Source organism: Rhinolophus ferrumequinum, chromosome 5 (genome assembly GCF_004115265.2).
Source record: "Rhinolophus ferrumequinum isolate MPI-CBG mRhiFer1 chromosome 5, mRhiFer1_v1.p, whole genome shotgun sequence".
NCBI lineage: Eukaryota > Metazoa > Chordata > Mammalia > Chiroptera > Rhinolophidae > Rhinolophus > Rhinolophus ferrumequinum.
Window position 1 is genome coordinate 25,194,621 of NC_046288.1, and position 21,201 is coordinate 25,215,821.

General features: G+C 33.7%; 1 protein-coding gene across 8 annotated transcripts in view; it reads right to left on the minus strand.

Annotated features, from left to right (window-relative positions):
- The window catches only part of EPHA5 (EPH receptor A5), a 339,363-nt gene that overhangs the window by 291,444 nt on the left and 26,718 nt on the right, over positions 1-21,201 (minus strand). For all 8 annotated transcript variants that reach the window (XM_033106462.1, XM_033106465.1, XM_033106466.1 and 5 more), the window contains exon 2: positions 18,118-18,182. In XM_033106462.1, coding sequence (XP_032962353.1) covers positions 18,118-18,182 — 65 coding nt within the window. The remainder of the gene's footprint in view (positions 1-18,117; positions 18,183-21,201) is intronic.

Here is a 21,201-nt window from a genome sequence, read left to right on the forward strand (position 1 = left end):
GAGGGATGGAGAAGCAAAACAAGCTGTCCCAAACTGCCCTGTGGCAGTTGAGAACTGCAAGGGATATCTCAGCCACAAAAGTTTCCCTTGGAGGAGCAAAAGACCGCAGCCCCCACTCGCTTCCCCAGCCTAGAGTATTGTATGTCAACTGTCATTGAAAAATAATTTTTTAAAAAGTGTTCAAAATTTTTAAAAAGTGAAGGGTAAAATCAAAAACAAAACAAAAAAGAATTCTAAAGCCATACAAGTACTGCAAGTAAACATTCAAAAAAACCTTTGTAACTATCACTTAAAATCCAAATGCAATATTCATTAAAAAAATTCCTTTTAAATTGATAACAAAATAAACCCCATTGTTACATCTTTCATAATATTTTAATAATTTTAAAGTTAGATGACTTTAAGGGCACAAACTATTGAAAATAATTTCATCAGTAAAGGAACTTAATAAATTCAATGTACAAAATGGGCACTTAAAAACAACTGCTGTAGAAGAACAGTCATTGGCATAGATAAAATAGCCACCTCAGATTTCAGTGTCTATTGCACAGGATTGTTTTTATTAACTACAGCCCTAAGGCTATTTAAGATCCAGTGAACTAAGAAAACTGGGTATTTTTCTTATGACATGTAGAACATCCAGCAGTCCCCCCTTATCTGTGGTTTTGTTTTCTGCAGTTTCAGTTACATGTAGTCAACAATAGTCCAAAAATATTAAATGAAAATGCCATAAATAAACTATGGTAAGTTTTAAATTATGCAGTGTTCTGAGTAGCATGATTAAATCTCTAGTCATCCTTTTTGTCCCACCCAGGAGGAGAATCATCCTTTGGTCCAGCATATCCACGTTGTATATGTTCCCTGCCTGTCAGTCACCTAGTAGCCATTATAGGATATCAAATCAACTATCCTCGCATCTCAGTGCTTGAGTTCAAGTAACCCTTATGTTACTTAGTAATGCCACATAACTTTAATTACAGCATATTGTTATAATTGTTCTATTTTATTATTAGTTATTGTTCTTAATATCTTACTGTGTCTAATTCAGAAATTAAACTTTATCATAGGTATGTATGTATAGGAAAATACGTAGTATATATAGGATTTGGTAGTATCTGAGGTTTCAAGCATCCACTGGGAGTTTTGGAAAGTATCCCGGGCATTTAAGGAGGTCTACTGTATTAAGCTTCATAGTATGTGCCCTCATACATAAACTACTGAATACAATAGAAATATATAGAACTATGTTGTAAGAAAAAATCTACTAAATGTAATAATAAACTGAGATAATACAAGAGAAATCCATGTAAAGAGAATCATGTGCCTCCTGGATTGTTTTTCCTGATTGCCAATTTATCATACAAAATATATAAAATAATTACTTGGGATTTTTTTATATGACTATACAGAAAACACACATCTATGACAAATTTTCACATGTTACATATGAACCTTTTTTCATGTGCAGTGGCAATCATACAGTATGTAATATATGTGGTAAACTGTTATCCTCTCCAGTCATCAAATGATGCCATCTACGACATCCAGGAATATTAAGATATCAATCATTTAAACAGTGCTTAATATTTCTCTCCCAGTTCTCCTATGAGTTAAGTCAATATTCTCATCTCTAGGAAGATTTAGTAATTGACCTACTTGACCTAATTCACAAAAGGAGGCCATTGCAAAAATGAGCTAAATTAAAAAATTTCCTTGTCACTAGGTTGTAACTACATGGTAAGAAATTACCACTACAATATATTCACAACTGATTCAATTTACAGTTAAAAATAAGTAAAACTGATTTAGGTGTCACCAGCTGACACAGGCAACAACCAGATCCCAGTATGTGAGTTTCTTAGCAGTTATTTTAGGAATTATTTAAAGAATGTATTTCAATAAATGTTAACTGAATATCACATACAGCTAAATCACACATTTAGTAACAATTTTACATTTTGAAAAGAGGCATTACGTAAAACATGGCTTGATATTTACATTTATCAATGGCAATGGAAAATACAACAGAAACTGTCATGTCAAAAAATACTTTTGAACTTCTAAACTTATAAACACTGTAATAGAAGTCTAACTTATCACGGAATATAAGAATTGCTTCCTACCTTTCCCAGAGTCCATTGCAAATATACTATTAGCTATTTCATTATTTTGATAGAATATTTAAATGTTAGTTATATACATTTGGATTTAAAATTTCATTATTAGAAACCTTTACAAGACTTGAACTGCTTTATGTATTAATTTTACAATGATATTATGTTCAGTTCTAGTACACGTTTTAAAAGAAGTCAGTGTTTTCGTATCCTGAGTACCTAGCATAATTCTAGCACATGGTTTGTTGGATAAATATTTGTTCAATGAATTGATAAGTAAATCCACAATTATAACATCGAAAATTAATTTCAAGACTATATGCAAACTTTTAATTTCAAACCAAAGTTTGATTTAGAAAATCCACTTGTGCATATGTGTGAAGCAGTAGATGTATGGAAAATATACACCATTTCTTTTTAGAACTACATAACTTTCTCTGGTATTTTTATATGGCTTCTTTCTCTGTCCTACAAAGGAAGAAGAGCATAAATATAACCTGAGATTATACAAATGTCTAATTGGGGCATGAATTCAATAAATTATCTAGTTTATCATTTATAAGGATGAACTCTAGTTTCTCATTTATATGGATGAGACAGGAATTTCTTTCATTGAGAAACATAGATCTGAAATCATCTTCAGTGATAGCTTGTATGTCTAGGTCACTGCATCTCTGTAATAGGAATGTGTAACAGCCTGCTGTGGCCCATTCAACATATTAAAAACTATGTATACGCTCTAATTTCCAGGGGCAGACTACTTAGCTATTATATAGTGCCTGAAACAAAAATTTCTACCATATGCAGGAAAGTGAATCTTAGGCACTATTCCACATATCATTCTGATAAAAGGGGGAAAAAAGTATTCCTTTACTCACATTTCTGTGTATAACTGCAGTCAGATAGGTTTTAAAAGGAGAACAAGTTCTTTGAATAAAATGTTTCCTAATCTGTGTTCTGCTGAACGTTCCTCATGAAGATCTTCCTTAGTGGGTAAGGTATTTCCTGATCAAATAATTTGGGAGAAACTGCATGCTTATTAATTTAACAGACTCAGTGCAATATAGCAGACAGAGAAATCTGCTTAATGCCATTTTATTCAATATTTTCCAAACTTGCTTGAGTATAGAACCCCTTTGGTTTAAACCACTTTTTTTTCCTGTTTCAGACAATCTTTAGAAAACATCACTTTTGCAAATATTCGGCATTAACTCAGGAGTTTTAGCCCTCTTTAAGTTACCTGCATCCTAACAGTCTGTCTTGTTTAGTAAATACATATTCATTGTGTAGAATGTGTTGTCTGAGCAGGAGAGAGAGAGCTCTCCCATGTTATTGTTGCCTTTGCTGTGTCTGACCATATTATACCTTGTTATTCTTTTAGAAAAATAGAAATTGACACCTATCTTAGTCAACGTGGGCTACTTTAACAAATGTCAAGGACTGAGAGACTTAAACAACAAATACTTATTTCTGGCAGTTCTGGAAGCTGAGAAGTCCAAGATCAAGGGTCCAGCGGATCTAGTGTCTGCTGAGGATCTGCTTCCTGGTTGTAGATGGACACATTATTGCTGTAGCCTCATTTTGGGGGTTGGGGGGGGGAGACGGAAAGAGGGAGAAAGAGGGAGACAGGGAGAGAGAGAGAGAGGAAGAGAAGCAAATTCTTCTCTACCTCTTATAATCCCATCCTGAGGGCTCCAGGCTCTTGACCTAATTACCTACCCAAGACCCTACTACTTTCTAATACCATGGCATTGGGGGTTAGGATTTCAATATATGAACGGCGGGGGCGGGGGGCCACAAAAATAGTCCATAGCAGTGCCTAAATTCTCAAACTTTACCAATTCACACCTCAATTCTCAGACTTGACCACCCCATCTGGAACCATAGAAGTGATTTCATTATATTTATTCAAATTCCAACTATGAGCTAATTCTAGTGTTAATACCTTTGTATATATTGGAATTCTTTATTCGGAAGATTTCAAATCAAAGTTAGAACCATAAAAGCATAAAACATAGGTGTTAACAGAATCTTAATATTACCAACAATTCTTTTTTAATAGATAACTAAGGTAATTAAAGTTTGGAACAACTCAAAAATGTAACTCAGTATGAACTCATGTTGTTATTATTGTTTGTTGTTATTTTTTACTGTGGCTTTACTTGTGGTGGTGGTTTTCATGGTTTTATACTATCCAAATTCACTTAAAAAACTATGTAAAGTATATTAGAAAATATTGACCATATTTGTCTAGTATTATGAAGAACCCTAACTATTAAATCTATGGCTCATTTATTATTTTTTCACAACTGTGCCCTAAGGTTTCCATTTGAAGATGTAGAGAGAGTGCAAAAGAGAGTCTTCATTTCGATGGTTTACTGATTGTGTATACTCCTATGATGTTGTATCTTCATTCTCATTTCTACTTTCAAAGGAAAAGATACAATACATATAGATGTCAGGAATGAACTTCAGTGCACTAAGGAATAACGCTACCACAGAAAAACATGTGATGATTGGCTAGCTAGAAAGCACTATCAACATCTGATGATGATGTGATAGCTGCCCTTCACCTCCCAGATTAATGGCATCCTAATGCTGCTTTTCAAAACCACATTAATTTTCCTGACATTAGTATTGAAATTACACATTATTTTTTATCATAATTACCTTTATATATTTTAAGAATGTAAAAATATTCCAAAATTGTAAGATGATACAAATACAATATACTATCTCTACTGTTAATTACTTTTAAAAATCCCACTATTCAATCTGGCATCCAAATAAAGCACATGGTAAATCAGGGAAGCTTGTTTAATGAAATGACTTTATCTCTTAGGTTTGTACTTGCCGTTATGCCTTTAATTGTGCAGAGAGGAAGGATTTGTGACACACACTGAATAATGTTGCACTATTTGAATAATTCGTAATCATAACAGAGCCTGCGATTCATTGCCATTTTACAAATTTGCATGTTATTATCAACTAAAAGTCCATGCATGCCCAGCTATACAAAACTGTTTAAAATGAAACTTCTCCTATAGCCATGGCAGCTGTCCTGTCCTGATGTGTATAATGTAGAGGGGAATACGTGAAGGATGAAGTTAAACATTCATGAAGCATACACACACCATTTCCATTGTCTGTGTTCTAGATCAAGTGTTAAGAAATAAAGCTGACGTGGAATATATTTTCATATTCTAAGGCATGAAATATCCATAATAACATTTTGGAATTGTTATAATCAAGTAAGGAAATTCCACAGAAGAAAAGCAGTATTAATCCATAGTAAAGACTGTCTCCCTCTTCTGTTTCTATATTTTTGTATCTACGACACGCTTCTAAGCAAGAGAATGACTTTAGATGCAGCACAGGGACTTTCAGAACCAGGTCAGCAATCACAGGGGTGATTTTCTTGCGCTCTAAGGAAACAATGAGCTAATAGGATGCTATTAGTTTTATGCCTGCTCATAATGAGATGTAGACAGGAACATGCAGTCAAAGTAGCATGGAGGCACAGAGCTATTTGTATTACAGAATAGAATGATGAAAACCAAAAGCCATAAAATTGTGACTACAATGAAGTCTAAAATGTAACAGTGGGACAAGTAATACTAAGATTTTAAGTAAATCATATAGACCAATTAAATATGCTTATCAAATAAATCATAAAAACCCAAATAGCCCACTCAAACCAAATTATTGAAAGCTGGATAAAATTCACAGGTAGTAAAGAGACCAAGCCTTATAGACATGATGAAAATTACACACTGTAACAACTCATTCCACTGCAAATTTTCAGACTATTTCATATTGGTATTAGGTTGGTGCAAAAGTAATTGCGGTTAAAAATAATTGCAAAACCGCAATTACTTTTGCACCAACCTAATAATTATTTTTGTAACTAAACCAATATATATGATAAAACAACTTTATGCTTAAGGAAATGCTTTCTCATAAGAATTCCAAAGAGACACTAATTGGCATGAAGTGCAGTAAGTTTTCTAAGTTGTTCTCCTTATGGCAGAGATGGCCACCAACAGCTACAGCTACAGTTGTGCTGTGTGATCTTATCCTCCTCCCCGACTCAGCTAGAGAAGTTTGCATCAGTGATGGACAGCTGAACCAAGCAGAACCCATCAAATTCTTTCTATGTGGAATTTGAAACATCCCCAGTCAGTATGAGCTAGTCATTTTAGCAACAGGGGATCAAGTTTGCAATTGTGGGAAAGCAATGGGCAAAGTGAAGCAAAGAAATCTGGTTTGCAGAGAGAATGAAGATATGCCTGGTCAGAAGTATGAACCAGAGAGAAAGGGTGAAAACTGCCTAGTTCATGGGAGCTTGCCTAATCCTTTGATTTCAGTATTTCAAAAATTCAACTGGCCTTCGGTTCTTTGAGTTAACCATTAAGTCCCTTTCTTTCTCTTCAGCTAGCTGAAGTCAGTTTATGTTACTTGAAAACAATTGAAATTTAACCAACAGAATAATAAATAACTAAATCAGCTTTAGTTATCCGGACAACTCACAAAGTTAAAACACCTCTTGGAAACTATACCTGTAAGTGAAATATTTTCTTTTCTTTTCTTTTCTTTTCTTTTAAGGAGGGCGCAGCTCACAGTGGCCCGGGCAGGGATCAAACCAGGAACCTTGGTGTTATTAGCACCATGCTCTAACCAACTGAGCTAACCGTCCACCCCTATTTTAATCATTTTTGAAGGAAATATTTCCCCTATAACCTGACTAATGAAGAGAAAAAGCAGAACAACACTTGAGTTGTTTTGAAGATAAAGAATATTTAGATGGCCATCATTGTACTCCCGTCCAGGTTAAAGAAAAGAGATGCATACAAAATGGTTTTCAGAGTGTTAAGTTTTCATAGATTTGCATAAGTCTACTGTCTTAATCTGTTTAGGCTGCTATAACAAAATCCCACGCACTAGGTAGTTCATAAACAACAGAAATTTGTCTCTTACAGTTATGGAGGCTGGAAGAGCAAGATCAGCGTGTAGGCATGGCTGGGTGAGGGCTCTCTTCCCAGCCTTAGACTTCTCATTATATCTTCACATAGTGGAAGGGGGATAACTAGTTCTCTGGTACCTCTTTTATAAAGGCACTTTTATAATTTTTTTATAATCCCATTCAGGAGGGCACCACTTTCACGACATAATTACGTCCCAAAGGCCCTACTTCCTGATACCATCACATTGGGCATTAGGATTTCAACATAGAAATTTTGGTGCGGACACAAACATTCAGATTATAGCACCCTCCAATCTACAAAATTATAAATCACTCTGCTTTTGATAATCTTATCCTTCCTTCACTGTGAGTTTTTGTTTCTTGCTACAATCAGTGGGCATTCCTGTTTTAATCTAGGAAACTGAATTTTTCATCAGTGAAAAACAATTAAGTGTTTTAGGACAATGTATACATGTACTACCAAATAAAATGCCAGGTGACTTTTGGTACAACCTCTCAAGTTTTTATTACTAAATCTAGATGCTTTTTTAACAAGTGAATATATTTTTCCATCTTTCAGTTTGAACTCCAGTTTAGTGCAAACATACTGAAGAGAATAAGATAATGGTCAATACATAATGACCTTCGAAGTCTATCATGGTCCCTATGTGCCTTTTGGGGAAAATAAAAATGTGAACAAAAACCAAGAACAGAAACCAAGATGAAAAATAATAGCAACATCACACACCTACTCCTTAATATAGGCCAGACAATACGTTAAACATTGCATCATTCTCTCATTCTAATCTTTATAAGAACTTTGTGCAGTGGTAGTATTATACATAATTTATAGATGAGGAAACAGAGATAGAGATTAACTAATTTGCTACACATTAGGTAGTCAGGAGTGAAGCCAGATTTAAATCTAGATTAGCTGACTTCAAAGTCCCCATGTTAAACAAACTGCCTCGAAAGATGAAAATATTTATATAAATTAGTGATATGGCTTGAGCTCAATAGAGAGAGGCCCCAAGAGTTGTGCATGTTTGTGCAGTTTACAACTCTAGGGGGCATCATTCAAAATGTATCTGTTTGGATAGCTAAAAACAGGAACTGAGTCCTATTTATCAATGTATTCTCAGTGCTTGGCACGTAATAGTCTTTTTGTAAAGCAAGTTGCATAATTAAAGTATTCTTGGCTCAAGCTTGCATGGCACTAAATAAATATGAACGCCTAAATCCGAAAGTTGATGTCTCTTTTCACTATTCTATTTTTAGCCAAAAATGTGCAGCCTTTGGGTCCGATAACCACCAGTTTCTGAAGACTTAGATGCCTAATAATGTATCCATCAGTAACAGATATAATTAATGTGAATTTATATTTGAAGCATAGGGCAGCATGCTAGCAGTAAAGATAAAAGGTTTTTACACTAGACATGCTCTCAGTATTCATACAAACAATAAACAACACTATAAATACCTAATAGTTAGTGTGTTCAATACCCAGTAAGTGCTATATTAATTCAGCGTAGGACATAGTCACCCTTCTGGGTACTAATGAAAGGTTTCATGTTGCAGGACGTCAGCCGGGCCTTGAAAAAATGATTAGCATTAAAATGGGTTATATGGAGGGTGGGAGGTAGAGTATTTCAAGTATTTGTGCTAAACATTAGAGGTAGAAATTTATATGAATCCCTTTGGGGAGTGAAGAAAAGAGAAATCGGGTAATTTGGGGTAAAGTGTGACAGGGTAAAAGATCACACAGGTAAAAACTACTAAGCTCCACAAGACAGAGATGCCAGGCGGAGCCGTTTGAACTATCATTTTCTGCTTCAGTGCAGGGACTGAACAGCATAAAAGCGAGAGAGAGAGAGAGAGAGAGAGAGAGAGAGAGAGAGAGAGAGAGAGAGAGAGAGAGAGAGAGAGAATGAATAGCAAAAGCCTCACAAAACTTCAAACAGAAAAGTCTTGAGCATCCTCTCTCACCCTGCTGCCTTTAATGGAAATAATCAACAGGAATGCTGGGTGATTACAGTATATTTTTTCTCTGTGGGAGAGGGAGATTATGTACTCAGAACCATAAAGCATTTTGCTTGCAAAATTAATTCAAATTGACTTGCATGGGAGCACTGTCACATGAATTGAAAACAGCTGAAGAATGGTTAGGGATAAACAAAGATCATGATAAACAGTAATCAAACCACTCGGAAAAATATTTGGTGTTTGGGCCCTGGGGACTTCTGCAAGGCCCAGTTTTATTTAACATCTTCATGAATTAACGGGAAGAGGACAGTAAAAAGAAATCTTTATATTCACATATGGAAACTGGTACATACATCAATAAGAACAGAGTTTTTTTGTTTTGTTTGGTTTTGTTTTTTCTTTTCAGAAGAAAAAGGATTTTAGGCCCAGATTTTACTGGACTGCATCATTTGGCAGAGAAATATCTAGACAGAGACCTAGAAATCTCCACATACGTAATGGGGTAAAGGAAAATAATAGAACCCAATATGAAACAGGAGGGAATTATATTGGGAAATGGTCGTTTGACGCAAGTGAATGCACAGATGTCTCACATCACAGGAGAGGTGGCGGTAACTTGTACATGACTCTAAAAATGACCTGAAACTCTTTGTTCACATTTATGATTTCTGCTTGTTACATAGACTAATGAAAAAGCAATCAAAAAGAGGACTGGACCGAAAGAATTAAGTGTTTGGGTAGAAAGCTAGACAAGGTGATGAGTATGAATAACATAGCTGTATACACTGCAACCTTGAGGGAAAAAAAAAAAAAAAAAAAGATGGGAGTTGGGATGTAGGAAAGAAGCATTTCCCAGCATGATCTGCTAACAGAGAGGAAAGGGCTAGTCCTGAAGCCATACTTTCCTGAGGAAGTAGAACTGAAACTGCCATCTGAAAGATGAAGTCTTTAGCTAGTAGATTGCAGTTAGGTTAAGGAGGATGGGATTAACGAGAGGCTGTCACTGTCACGGATAAAGGTCATTTTCCAGTTTATATTTGTAAGTTTCCCTATAATGTTGGAAAAGAGCCTTTAAAAAAGAAAATATTTGAATTATTCTATAGTGATTTTAAATATATAAAGAGTGACACTTATATAAGTGTCAATTCTATATTTTAATTGAAAATATATAAATAGAGTGACACTTAACAAATAATAATTGCATGTCTCAATTTTATTTTGCAGGAATGCACTGACTATCGCTAATTTATTCAATATTATTGTATATATCAAAGACTGAATACAACATTTGTCTCATATGCCAAAGCAGAACTGGACATTTTAGAGAAGTTTCTTCATAATTGCTAAGTTTCCATGTAGGAAATCTAAATGCAAAATTGTACTTCTTGTAAATGTCACTGTATGCTTAATGACTTTCTTGAATTCCTTAAATTATTTATCTTAATTTCCTCATGGGTTGGGTGTGCTTTTGTTTTTCTAAAAAATAATGAATACAAAGCTACTTTGGAACAGAACTGGTCTTTATACTGGCATTTGCATTATATCGTATAACATCTATTCCCTTTAGAATTATTTTCTATCACTGTCCAACTAAAGAGCTTTTCTACATCCACTAATGTGTTCTTTTTTTACCCACTTCAGCATTACTTTAATCTTTATTAGCCTCTCCATGCTCCATGTAGGCCTCACCGCTTGTCATTATCTTTTCTCTCCTTTAATAGAAAGCTACTCCAAAATGAGTTTCTGGCAAAAGTCACCATGATCATAACCAAAATATAAAATTATTAGTATTCAAATATTTCTCCTCATTCTTTGCCTTTAATTATGGGAAAAAAGAATCATATATAAAACCTCCACACACACCTTTGCCAAAATATGACTTTCAGAATAGAAAATCCAGTTTAACTCTTGATTCAAGAGAGTCCACATAACCAAGTATTTACAGTCCATTTTGAGTAATATAAAGCTGAGTTATTCTCAATTTCAAAAGTAAATACACAGGTTTTCTGCCTCAAAGAAATAAGAAAATAGGACAAAGAGACAATACAACAAGAAACACCATCAATTCCTTTTTCAAGCGTCTTCTATGTAGTACCATTGCTTGTTTTTTTCTCTACCCAGGCAGAGAGCAGGTTACTCCGTCTCTGTTTTAGTAAAAATATGATCAAGTCAATATTCTGAAATCTCTCTCAGATGAATAAATTATTGTTAATGATACTAATAGCCCCTAAGATCAGCATAAGAAACGACCTAAAAATAATGCGAAAATAAAACCAGAACTTGCAATACTACTCAGAGGTAATGCCCAAGGGACCATGGTGGCCTGCCCACTGGGAGCTACAGGAATTACAGAGAACTCAGTGGGGAAAAGGCAGGTTCCACCAACGCAAAGGAGGAAGGTGTATCTTGTGATCACTTGTAACAACAACATATGGAAAAAACAGAGCAAGAGCAGAATTTCTAAGACGTAAGAGCACATTCTGTTCTAAATAAACACCATGACCATAAATTTCATTCTCCTAAGAATAAGCCTTGAAAACACCTTCTAAAAACACCCAGGAAATAAGGCTATGCACGACCATGCTTAGACTATATAATCAATATTATATGTTCTAGAAGGTGACTGAAATAAGTCGAATGCAATTAGAAGGGAGCAAAACACATTTTCAGGGTGTGTACAGATAGCCTGGTAAAACTATGCATATGAGATTGACAGCTTACAAAAAAAAAAAAAAAGAGGAAAGCCTAAATGAGAAAATACTATTTTAGAAAGAGTCTATTATTGGGTCTGCTGCTATTCAGCCATATAATTCAATCAGGAAATTGGGACAAAAACATTGCTATGAGGTTTGCTCATCTATTTTAAATTCTTCCATAATTTTAATTGAAATGGGGTTTATATTACAACCTAACTTTTACCTTTAAAGAAAAATACTTGTACTTATGTTCTTAAAGGTTTTGCTTATCTTTTTGTAAAGTCCAGACATAGAATTTGCTACTATAAATTTGTCATTTAATGCAAAAGTGTAGATGTGCAGAAATGGAGTTCTTATGATTATTTTTAAAAATAGTGTCATTTTAAAAACAGTGTTATTTTTAAAAATCCCAAGATTGCGTATAAAAAAATAGAGAAATATTATATGATAAAATATATGCATTATCAACCCACAAAAGGACATGGAGGATCTTAAATGCGTGTTGCTAAGTGAAGGAAGCCAATCGGAAAAAGCTAATACTGTGATTCCAACTTCATGACATTCTGGAAAAGGCAAAATTATGGAGTCAGAAAAAGATGAGCATTTGCCAGGTGTTAAGGAGGAAAGAGGAAGGAATGGATGAATAGCTGGAGCACAGTGGGTCCTTAGGGCAGTGAAACTGTTCTGTATGATGCTGTAATAGTAAACACGTCATTATATACTTGTCAAAACACACAGAATGTACAACAGAAAAAGTGAACTAATATAAACTAAGGTAATTAGTTAATAATGTATCAATACTGCTTTGTCAATTGTAACAAATGTACCATACTAATACAGTATGCTGATAATACTGGAAACAGGGTGAGGATAATATTGAGGTGATGTAGAATAACTCTCCATAATTTCTGCTCATTTTTCTGTAAACTTAAAATATCTCTAAATACTAAAATCTACTAATTTAAAAAAACAAGTCAAATAGTTATAAAATTTACAAATACTTTAAAATAAAGAAAATAGACAACAGAGTCCATCACAATATCAAAGAATTCTCACGGCCTCTTTATTATTCCTTAGTCCCATTCTTAAGAATCACTATTACTGTGAGAATTATGTCTTAATGGGTTTAGGCTGAAAAAGTTTCAGAACTTCAATATAAATATTAACAAAAGGTTCTCTGGACAGAAAAAAAAAATATATATAATATATATATATAATATATATATATATATATTATATATATATTATATATATATTTATTCAAATAAATAGTAAAACTTAGAATTAAGGTAACTATGAATACATCAATTAAGTAGGAAATCAGTCTGTGTTTTCCTTGTTTGTTTTGTTGCTGTTTACAATTAAAGACCAGTTCTGGGGAAGGTAGGGAAAGGTTATAACACTTCCTTTCGATTTTATGCAAAGTGAGATTACAGCATGGCGTCCCACATTTGGGTGTTGAGGCATGAGAACTGTAAAGCCTACTTACTTCATTTAATAGCCAAATGCCAAAGAGACAGCTGAGTGGTTGCTGTTTTTAACTACCAAAATGTTGCTTTCTGGCTATATGTGAAAAGCAATATAGAGGCAGCTTTTTAATCAACCTTTTAGTTTTTTCTATTTCTTTAGTGGTTTAGGGATCACATGATACATTCAAATGCATTATTTTATCCTACAAGCAACATTACAGGATAGGTAATACAATAGCCACCCTCCCCTACTTAACAGACAGGAAAGCTGAGATTCACAAAGATCCCAAAAATTACAGCTGTAATTGGGAGTCAATTCATCCTTTTAATTATCTACCTACTGATCAAATAATTATATATTATATGCACACAATATAACAAATGCAACTTAATATATTTGAGTATTTGATATACATTTTTTCCAAATATTAATACTTATTCTGATCTAGCATGGAATAGAATGTGACCCACTCTGGCTCATTTAGAACTTTTTCTAAGGTGAAAGTCTCTTCAGTACCGATTCCTTTTTTACATAAACTAGAAGTCTGTGCACAATCCAGAACCTAGTCATGTCTCCGGAGACATAACTGTTCAGAGGAGTTTGCCTCTGGTTTAAAATAATCAATATCTTTTGAAAACAGGGGTTCAAAATGGACTCAGTCTCTTACCAACTGCATAACCTTGGGAAAGTCGCATACCCTTACAGAGCCTCTTTTTCCCCCTTCTACAAAAGAATACTAAGTATTTCTTTTTAGATTGTCATTATTACTACTAATTAAAATTATATATATGTATATATATCAAAGAGCATTGCTTTTCATTTCAAGACAATAGAAACAGTGATATGACACCACATGTGCCAAATACAATATAGTGCAAGTGCTTTTCCTAGTTGTGTCACAAATTACCTGAATTACCTTGAACAAATACTGTTACCTTTCTACCATTTTTGTATATGTATAGCAAAAAACGTTAGGACTAGAAAGCATTTCATCTGCCACATTGCTCTAACACTGTGATTACTCATTCTTCAAAATAATGCTGCTTCAAACTGCAGGACGTCAGATCCTTTTGTGTTTTCTTCACTGCTTTACCCCAGTGCCTAGAAGATTGACTCGCACACGCTAAGTGCCCAATACATATCTGCTGAATGAATGAATACAGCAAATTTGCATAAAAGAAACTTTGCTGTAACACAGTACTTCTAGACATGTCCAAAATAAAAAAGAGAATTCAAATTACTACCATGAGGCAGACACACACATACACATACACACACACACACACACACACACACACGCACACACACACAAAATCTTATACTCTGTGGCTAAAAAGAACATGATGAAGTCCAAATCCAGATGATGCGTCCTAACTCAGGTACTAAAAAAAGAAAAAAGTACCCCCCCCCAAAAAAAAAAAAAACTAGTGAAAAACCATCTCAGCGTGTAACAATCATCAGTGGTTTTTAAAAACAAAGTCGCACCTGGAGTCCTGATCAAGATGGTGCAGTAGGTAAACGCTGTACTTACCTTCTATCACAACTACATCAAAATTCCAACTAAACTACAAAACAACCACCATTGAGAATCACCTAAAATCTTGCTCAACCATAGCCCTACAACTAAGGACACACAGAAGACACCACCTTGAGAGTAGAAGGAGAGACAGAGACACTGAACGGGCTGGTCCCACACACACGTGAGACCATTAACTGGGAGGGGTATCTCAGCTGTGGAGGTCCCTCCCGGAGAAGCCAGGGGTCCCAATCCCACACTAGGCTACCCAGCCAGGGTTCCAGTGTTGGGGAGAGAATTCCCCATAACTTCTCGCTGTGGAAACCAGCAGAGATTGTAACTGAGTGAGATGGAGGGCAGCTGGTGTCCCAGGCACTGCTCTTAAAGGGTCCACACATGGACTTACCGAGGGAATCACTAGCTCTGAGATCCAACGCTGGGAAGCAGCTGGAGAGGCAGCAGGGACATATGGTCATGAAATGAGTTGTCTGGCTTCAAAACAGGGGCTGGAGGGGCAGCTTTCTCCCTGATGGAGGAGCTGATAGAGGCCATTGTTTCTTTGTTGAGCCCTCCTCCTTCCTGGCGTGCAGACACAGGTGGCCACTATATCTGAGTTCCTTTGCCATGCCCTTGTGATTCTAAGACCCCGCCCCACCCAACTTTCCTGCATACCGGAGCTGCTTCCAGCGGTTTTTTCATACAGCAGCCATGCATGTAGGATATAGCCTAAGTATATGGTCAATAATATTGTAATAACTATGTATTGTGTCAGATGGTTACTAGATTTGTTGGTGATAGATGGGAGGGGGTGTTGAGGGCATGTGAAAAAGATGAAGAGATTACGAAATACAAATTGGCATTTGAGTGACATAACCCAAAATATTAACATCTGGATTCCACACACATTTGTCATACTTAGACAAGTGCACATTGACTAAATTTCTCTTAATTAATTTATTTTTCTTTAATAGTAACATCAGGCATTGCTATACCAAATGAAACACTATTTTAAAAGTTGTAAGAATTTTGAGAAAATATCACTAAAAAAACTGAACAAAATACTAAGTAAAACTGCATACTAAAAACTAAAAATGATACTAACAATTATAGAGAAAAAGAAAGCATAAAGTTGTTAGAATGGTTGGAAGGAGCCCATTGGTGATATACAGGATCATGTATTTTTAAAGAAGTAAATTGTGCTTTATACAGAAATCAGGCACAGAATTGATTAATTTCCCCAAAAATTTCTAGTTGTAAGAGCAAATACAACATCATATTTACCCTTACAGTTAAACTCTGCTAAAGCTTTTCTAAATAATTTCTGAATGGAAACTGGAGAAACACAAAACTAAATTCAAAGATAATGTGACATATTTTCTCAGGCTTTTAAAAAATTGATTACAGCTCAGCGTATCAGTCATCTTCTGAGAAAGGCAATTTAAAATATTTATGTAATAAATCGTTTTTGGTGTGTGGAAAAAATGCAGCGTACAAAACATATTTACAGGTCCTCATAGATGGATGTTAGCCATCTGCCTATTTAGGGTAATAATAGATGAAAGAAAATAATTTGGGGGTGAGAATGAAGGGGAGGAAAAATAAGAAGGAAGGAAGAGCATAAAAGATAAAAGAATGACAGACTAAGAGAATACATACCTTTATGTTGGCACTGGCTGTTTCTGAGTGGGAAAATTATTTTTTTCATTTGGCTTATCTTTATGTTTGAATACGTTAACAATCTACTAGAACTAGTTTATTTATGTTATATCTCTAAATACAACCATAATTTTTTAACAACCATAAAGAAATACCAAGTTAATGAAAAAAGATAAAACTCATTGAGATTAGGATGTTAACACATAAATTATTATGACTTAGAACAATTACTACTACTTGTTTTATGTCCATAGTACTAACTTTCTTAGTAAAGGACTGATTAACATGGTTTACTTGTTTACTTATCAACTGGAAAAAAAATTGGTTATTTGTTTTGTTATAACCAGATTTTTAATAATATTCAATTACTTAATCAAGCTGCAATTAACCTTCAAAGTCCTATGAAATATTATTAGTGTGTGTAATTTTCTAAATGAATTGCACATATATACTATATTTATAAAGTTAAGTACTCAAAGCGTTTACTTTTTTATTAAAATAGAGAATTGAAAATATTTTTGTCTTTCTTTTAATGTGGTTGTACAATGAATTTGGGTAGTTTTAACTTGGAAATTAGAAAATGGTTAAATATTAAAGTTATTAGATAATAAAAATTTTTCAAAGTCTGAATTGTTTTTAACATAAAAGTCATGCAGTATAGTTAAATATTTCCTTGTAATAGAATGATTAATATGGATGTCTTTTTAATTGAACAGAAGGTAATGAAATACTTCTTTGTGTAATCTATTAAGATTGTTAGTATTATAAATATATTAATATGCATATTGTTAAAATGGCTTCCATAATTTCCACCCAAAAGATTTTATTTTTAATATACACCAGTGAAATAATTTATAAGTAAAAATAATTGTTGATTACAAAAACCTTCCAACGAAGCATTTTTTCTGAACGTTTTCAATAAAGAAAAATTCAACAATTGAAAGAAAACTTTTGAATGATGACTGACCTGGTAATCTGAAAGACTTTAAGGCTCAATGGAATTTAAAGGTATTTCTTATATTTTCATTCCCTAGCGTAGTAAAGAAATACAAATAAATCGGTTCCAGTGTTTGAATCGACACTGGTCATTGATTGACATATTAACTTTCGGTTTCGTTTTTTCTTTTTCTAGTTCTTTATGGTTTAATGGTAGGTTGTTTATTTGGGATTTTTCTTGTTTCTTGAGATAGGCCTGTAATGCTATACAAATTTACCTGTTATCAATTCTTTTGCTGCATCCCAATAATTTTGATAGGATGTGTTTTCATTCTCATTTGTTTCTATGTATCTTTTGATCTCTTATTTCTTTTTCATTTCTTATTCAGTATAACCAGGATAAGGGCAAATCAACAGCAAATCTCTTTTTTTTATTTTTTAACTTTTTTTCTTTTTTTTTAAATAAACCAATTGTGAAAGTTCATTGGTTTATTCAATATGAAACTTTCTTGAATGCTGAAGACAACTTCACATTTCTTTACAGAGAAATACTTAGAGAGGAAAATAATATATGCTATTCAGTCATTCAAATCCCTTCCCTAATTTACCTGCTTTTCCCAATCAAAACAAATTTGAGGTCTCTACCCTCCCTCTGACACACACACACACCCCTCTTCTATTAACAACAATAATATATCTAGTGAATTTTCAGTCATATGTGACATTTAATATGATGTCTACTTGGGTAGCTTAAGTTGTAGGGAAAATTTCATAAAGGCTTACCCCATTTTTTGGAAAAGCAATCCATCCTAAGTCCCCCATGACAGTACGTGAATCCAATAAATTCACTGTAAGTGAAAGAACACAAAACTGAGTCAGATATATAAAAATGCATTACTATTTTCACAGTGTTATTAAAAGTGCATATTAACAACCCATAACTGAAATTAGATTAAACATTCATTATGATGAATACATAAGTTATAGTTTAAAGAAAATATTTCTATGCAAGAGAACAAGTGATTTTAAATTAACATTAGAATAATTACAGCAAATATATATAAACAAGTCATTAACCTAAGTGCTCTTTTTTTTTTTTTTTGGTCAAACAAGAATAAAGGAGAATAATTGAAATAAGAAAAAGAAAACTGCCAAATGTCCACAGAAAACAATATAAGGACCATGTCACTTTTTTTTTCATGCTCTAGGTCTCGGGATTACACTTCAGCCATAAAATGGTGGCTGGCCATACTGCATTTTCTTCCGGAAAGCTGTTATGAAGCAATTTACAAATAATTTACACCTAACACTAATGTACTATCTCCAAGCTTGTAACATTTTTTGTGATATTAACCAAAATCTGTAATCCAAATTGCAAGTTTAATTAAGATATAAATCTACACACCCTTAACTACACCATAGAAAGTGTAACAGCTTTCAGGATTATTACACTTATGTCTGCATTACTCCATTACCTTTCCAAGGTATCTTCTACTTATATATAACCATAGTCTCAAATGTGCTTTTAATAGGACTATCAGCTACATTTTTGAAAGGCAGAGATCAATTATTGTTTGATATCTCAAAACATTTGGAACTCCCAGAATGCAAGTCTGAATATCATCATTGCAAAATGAAGCCACATAGTATGTATACAAATGTGTACCCACGTCACACTACAGTATTTATATTTCAACAAGTTCACCTACTGTCTCCCCAAAATTAAATTAGCCAAAAGGGTGCTGTATTGTCAAAATGCTTTAGATCTTGATCGGAGATCATTATCTTTCCAACTTATCATTCCTAACCCAAATGGATCTACCTCACCCACTGTGCATCTGAATCAGTTTGAATGAGCATGGCAAGTGGACCCAGAAGAAGAACCGGATTATCCCTAGTCAGAGGTATGACACTTCCTCTAACTACATTCAAAAGCTAGTATCTTGAAATTATAGCAATTCTAAAGAGATGATTCTATCTGCACGTAAGCCTGGGGTACTAATGGAGTAACAGATGATTGTCTGAGAAATGTGTTATGATACTTCTATAAAAGAATGTCAGACAGAATTTCTATAACCAAGGAAATCAAGATCACATAATTGAAATAGAAATTTTCTATACATTATGGAAATTATTTAACCCTTATTTTTAATCATTTTATTTCATATAACATCAATCACACTTAAACACTAAGTTAACTGTCTATATAATATTAGCAATGTAAAGGTAAATCAAAAACTTAAAATTTTTACAAAACACAGAAATATACTCAGTATGTACACACGTGTGTGCCACATTCAATATATTTGTCTATTTTCCTCAAGTTCTGAGCTCTTTAACTATAAAAGTGTGTGCGTATAGAATGGTTGTATTATCTTTAGCCTACACACATCACCTTGACTTTAGGGAATAATAAAAAAAATAATTTGTGGAATTATTTTTTAGAGGAAATTGGCCCAACTGAATAACTATTGTTTAAAATGGCAACAACAACAACAACAAAAAAGAAACTGTTCTGCTACCCACTGACCTTGCAAATCCAGCAGTCATTCCACTAAATCTAATTTTTCAGTTAGATCCATACTCTTTTCTTTTTACTCTATTGTTGGCTTTTCTGGTTTCCATGGGAATAAGGCTACATTAAACTTAAATGTCCTTGTCCTCATTTTGATTTTTCTGGGACACTAGAGCTGTGTCTAGACATGACTAAACACCAGGGGAGTACAGAACCTAAATCGTTATGTTTATTCATCTTTCTGATTCATTTGATTCATCTTTGATATTGAGCTGCAGCATATCTGGGTAGACTAGATAAAGTAGAGAAAATCAGCAAACTAACGGCCTTCTAATATGATGGCAGTCAAACTGAACTTAATCCTGTAGTGGCAAATGGATGTGCACAGGAATTCTAGGAATTCATAACCAGCCTGCCATGAGAAACACAGCATTCTTAGCAGACCTTTTAATAATATGTGTATCTTGAAATACTCATTTTCACCAACAGAATTCCACACATCACTCTGAAGTTTACTTACCCTCATTTAAATTAACTTTAATCTAAATTACTATTTTTACTCATTTCGGCCTTCAATATACATATATGTGAAAGTAAATGAATGAAATCAAAATACTAGCTTGGCTATTAATATAATTTACTGGGAATTTTCAATATTGGAATACATTAATAAACACATGAAAATAACAACAATAGGAATGTGTATTTTTCTTATGGTGATTTGTCAAATTATTTTTCTTCAAATAGATAGATTAGGAGGTTTATAAAAAAATTACATGTATGTCACTTCCCACTACTGTCTAAAATTGCGTTCCTCTTGGAAACAGATGATTTCATAAAGTTCACAATCAAAGACCATCTTTACATATACCATGGCTGGATTGGAAATTGACAAAAAAAATTAAAAATAGATGTTTTAGGCAATTACTTGCACATTATATATTATAATTTTGTTCATATAATGCAGACCAAATTAGGATTTGATGCCTCAGGGAAAACAACTAAAATCAGATAGATAGATAGATAGATAGATAGATAGATAGATATAGATATAGATATATAATTATAGATATATAGATATATATATATCTATAGATATATACATATATAACTATAGATATAATTTATATATAGATCGTCATATCTATCTCTATATAGATGGATACAGAAATAGATAGATGATAGGTAGACAGATAGCTAGATAGATAATCAAACAGATAGCTTTCTCATAGCTCCAAGTTTTGCACATGCTGCTTTAGCTGCTCTCAAGTGCCCTTCCCCCTTTCTGAATTGCTGAGTCTTCCTTCCAAATATATTTCAGGAGCTGCCTTCACCAGGAAGCCATGTCTGAT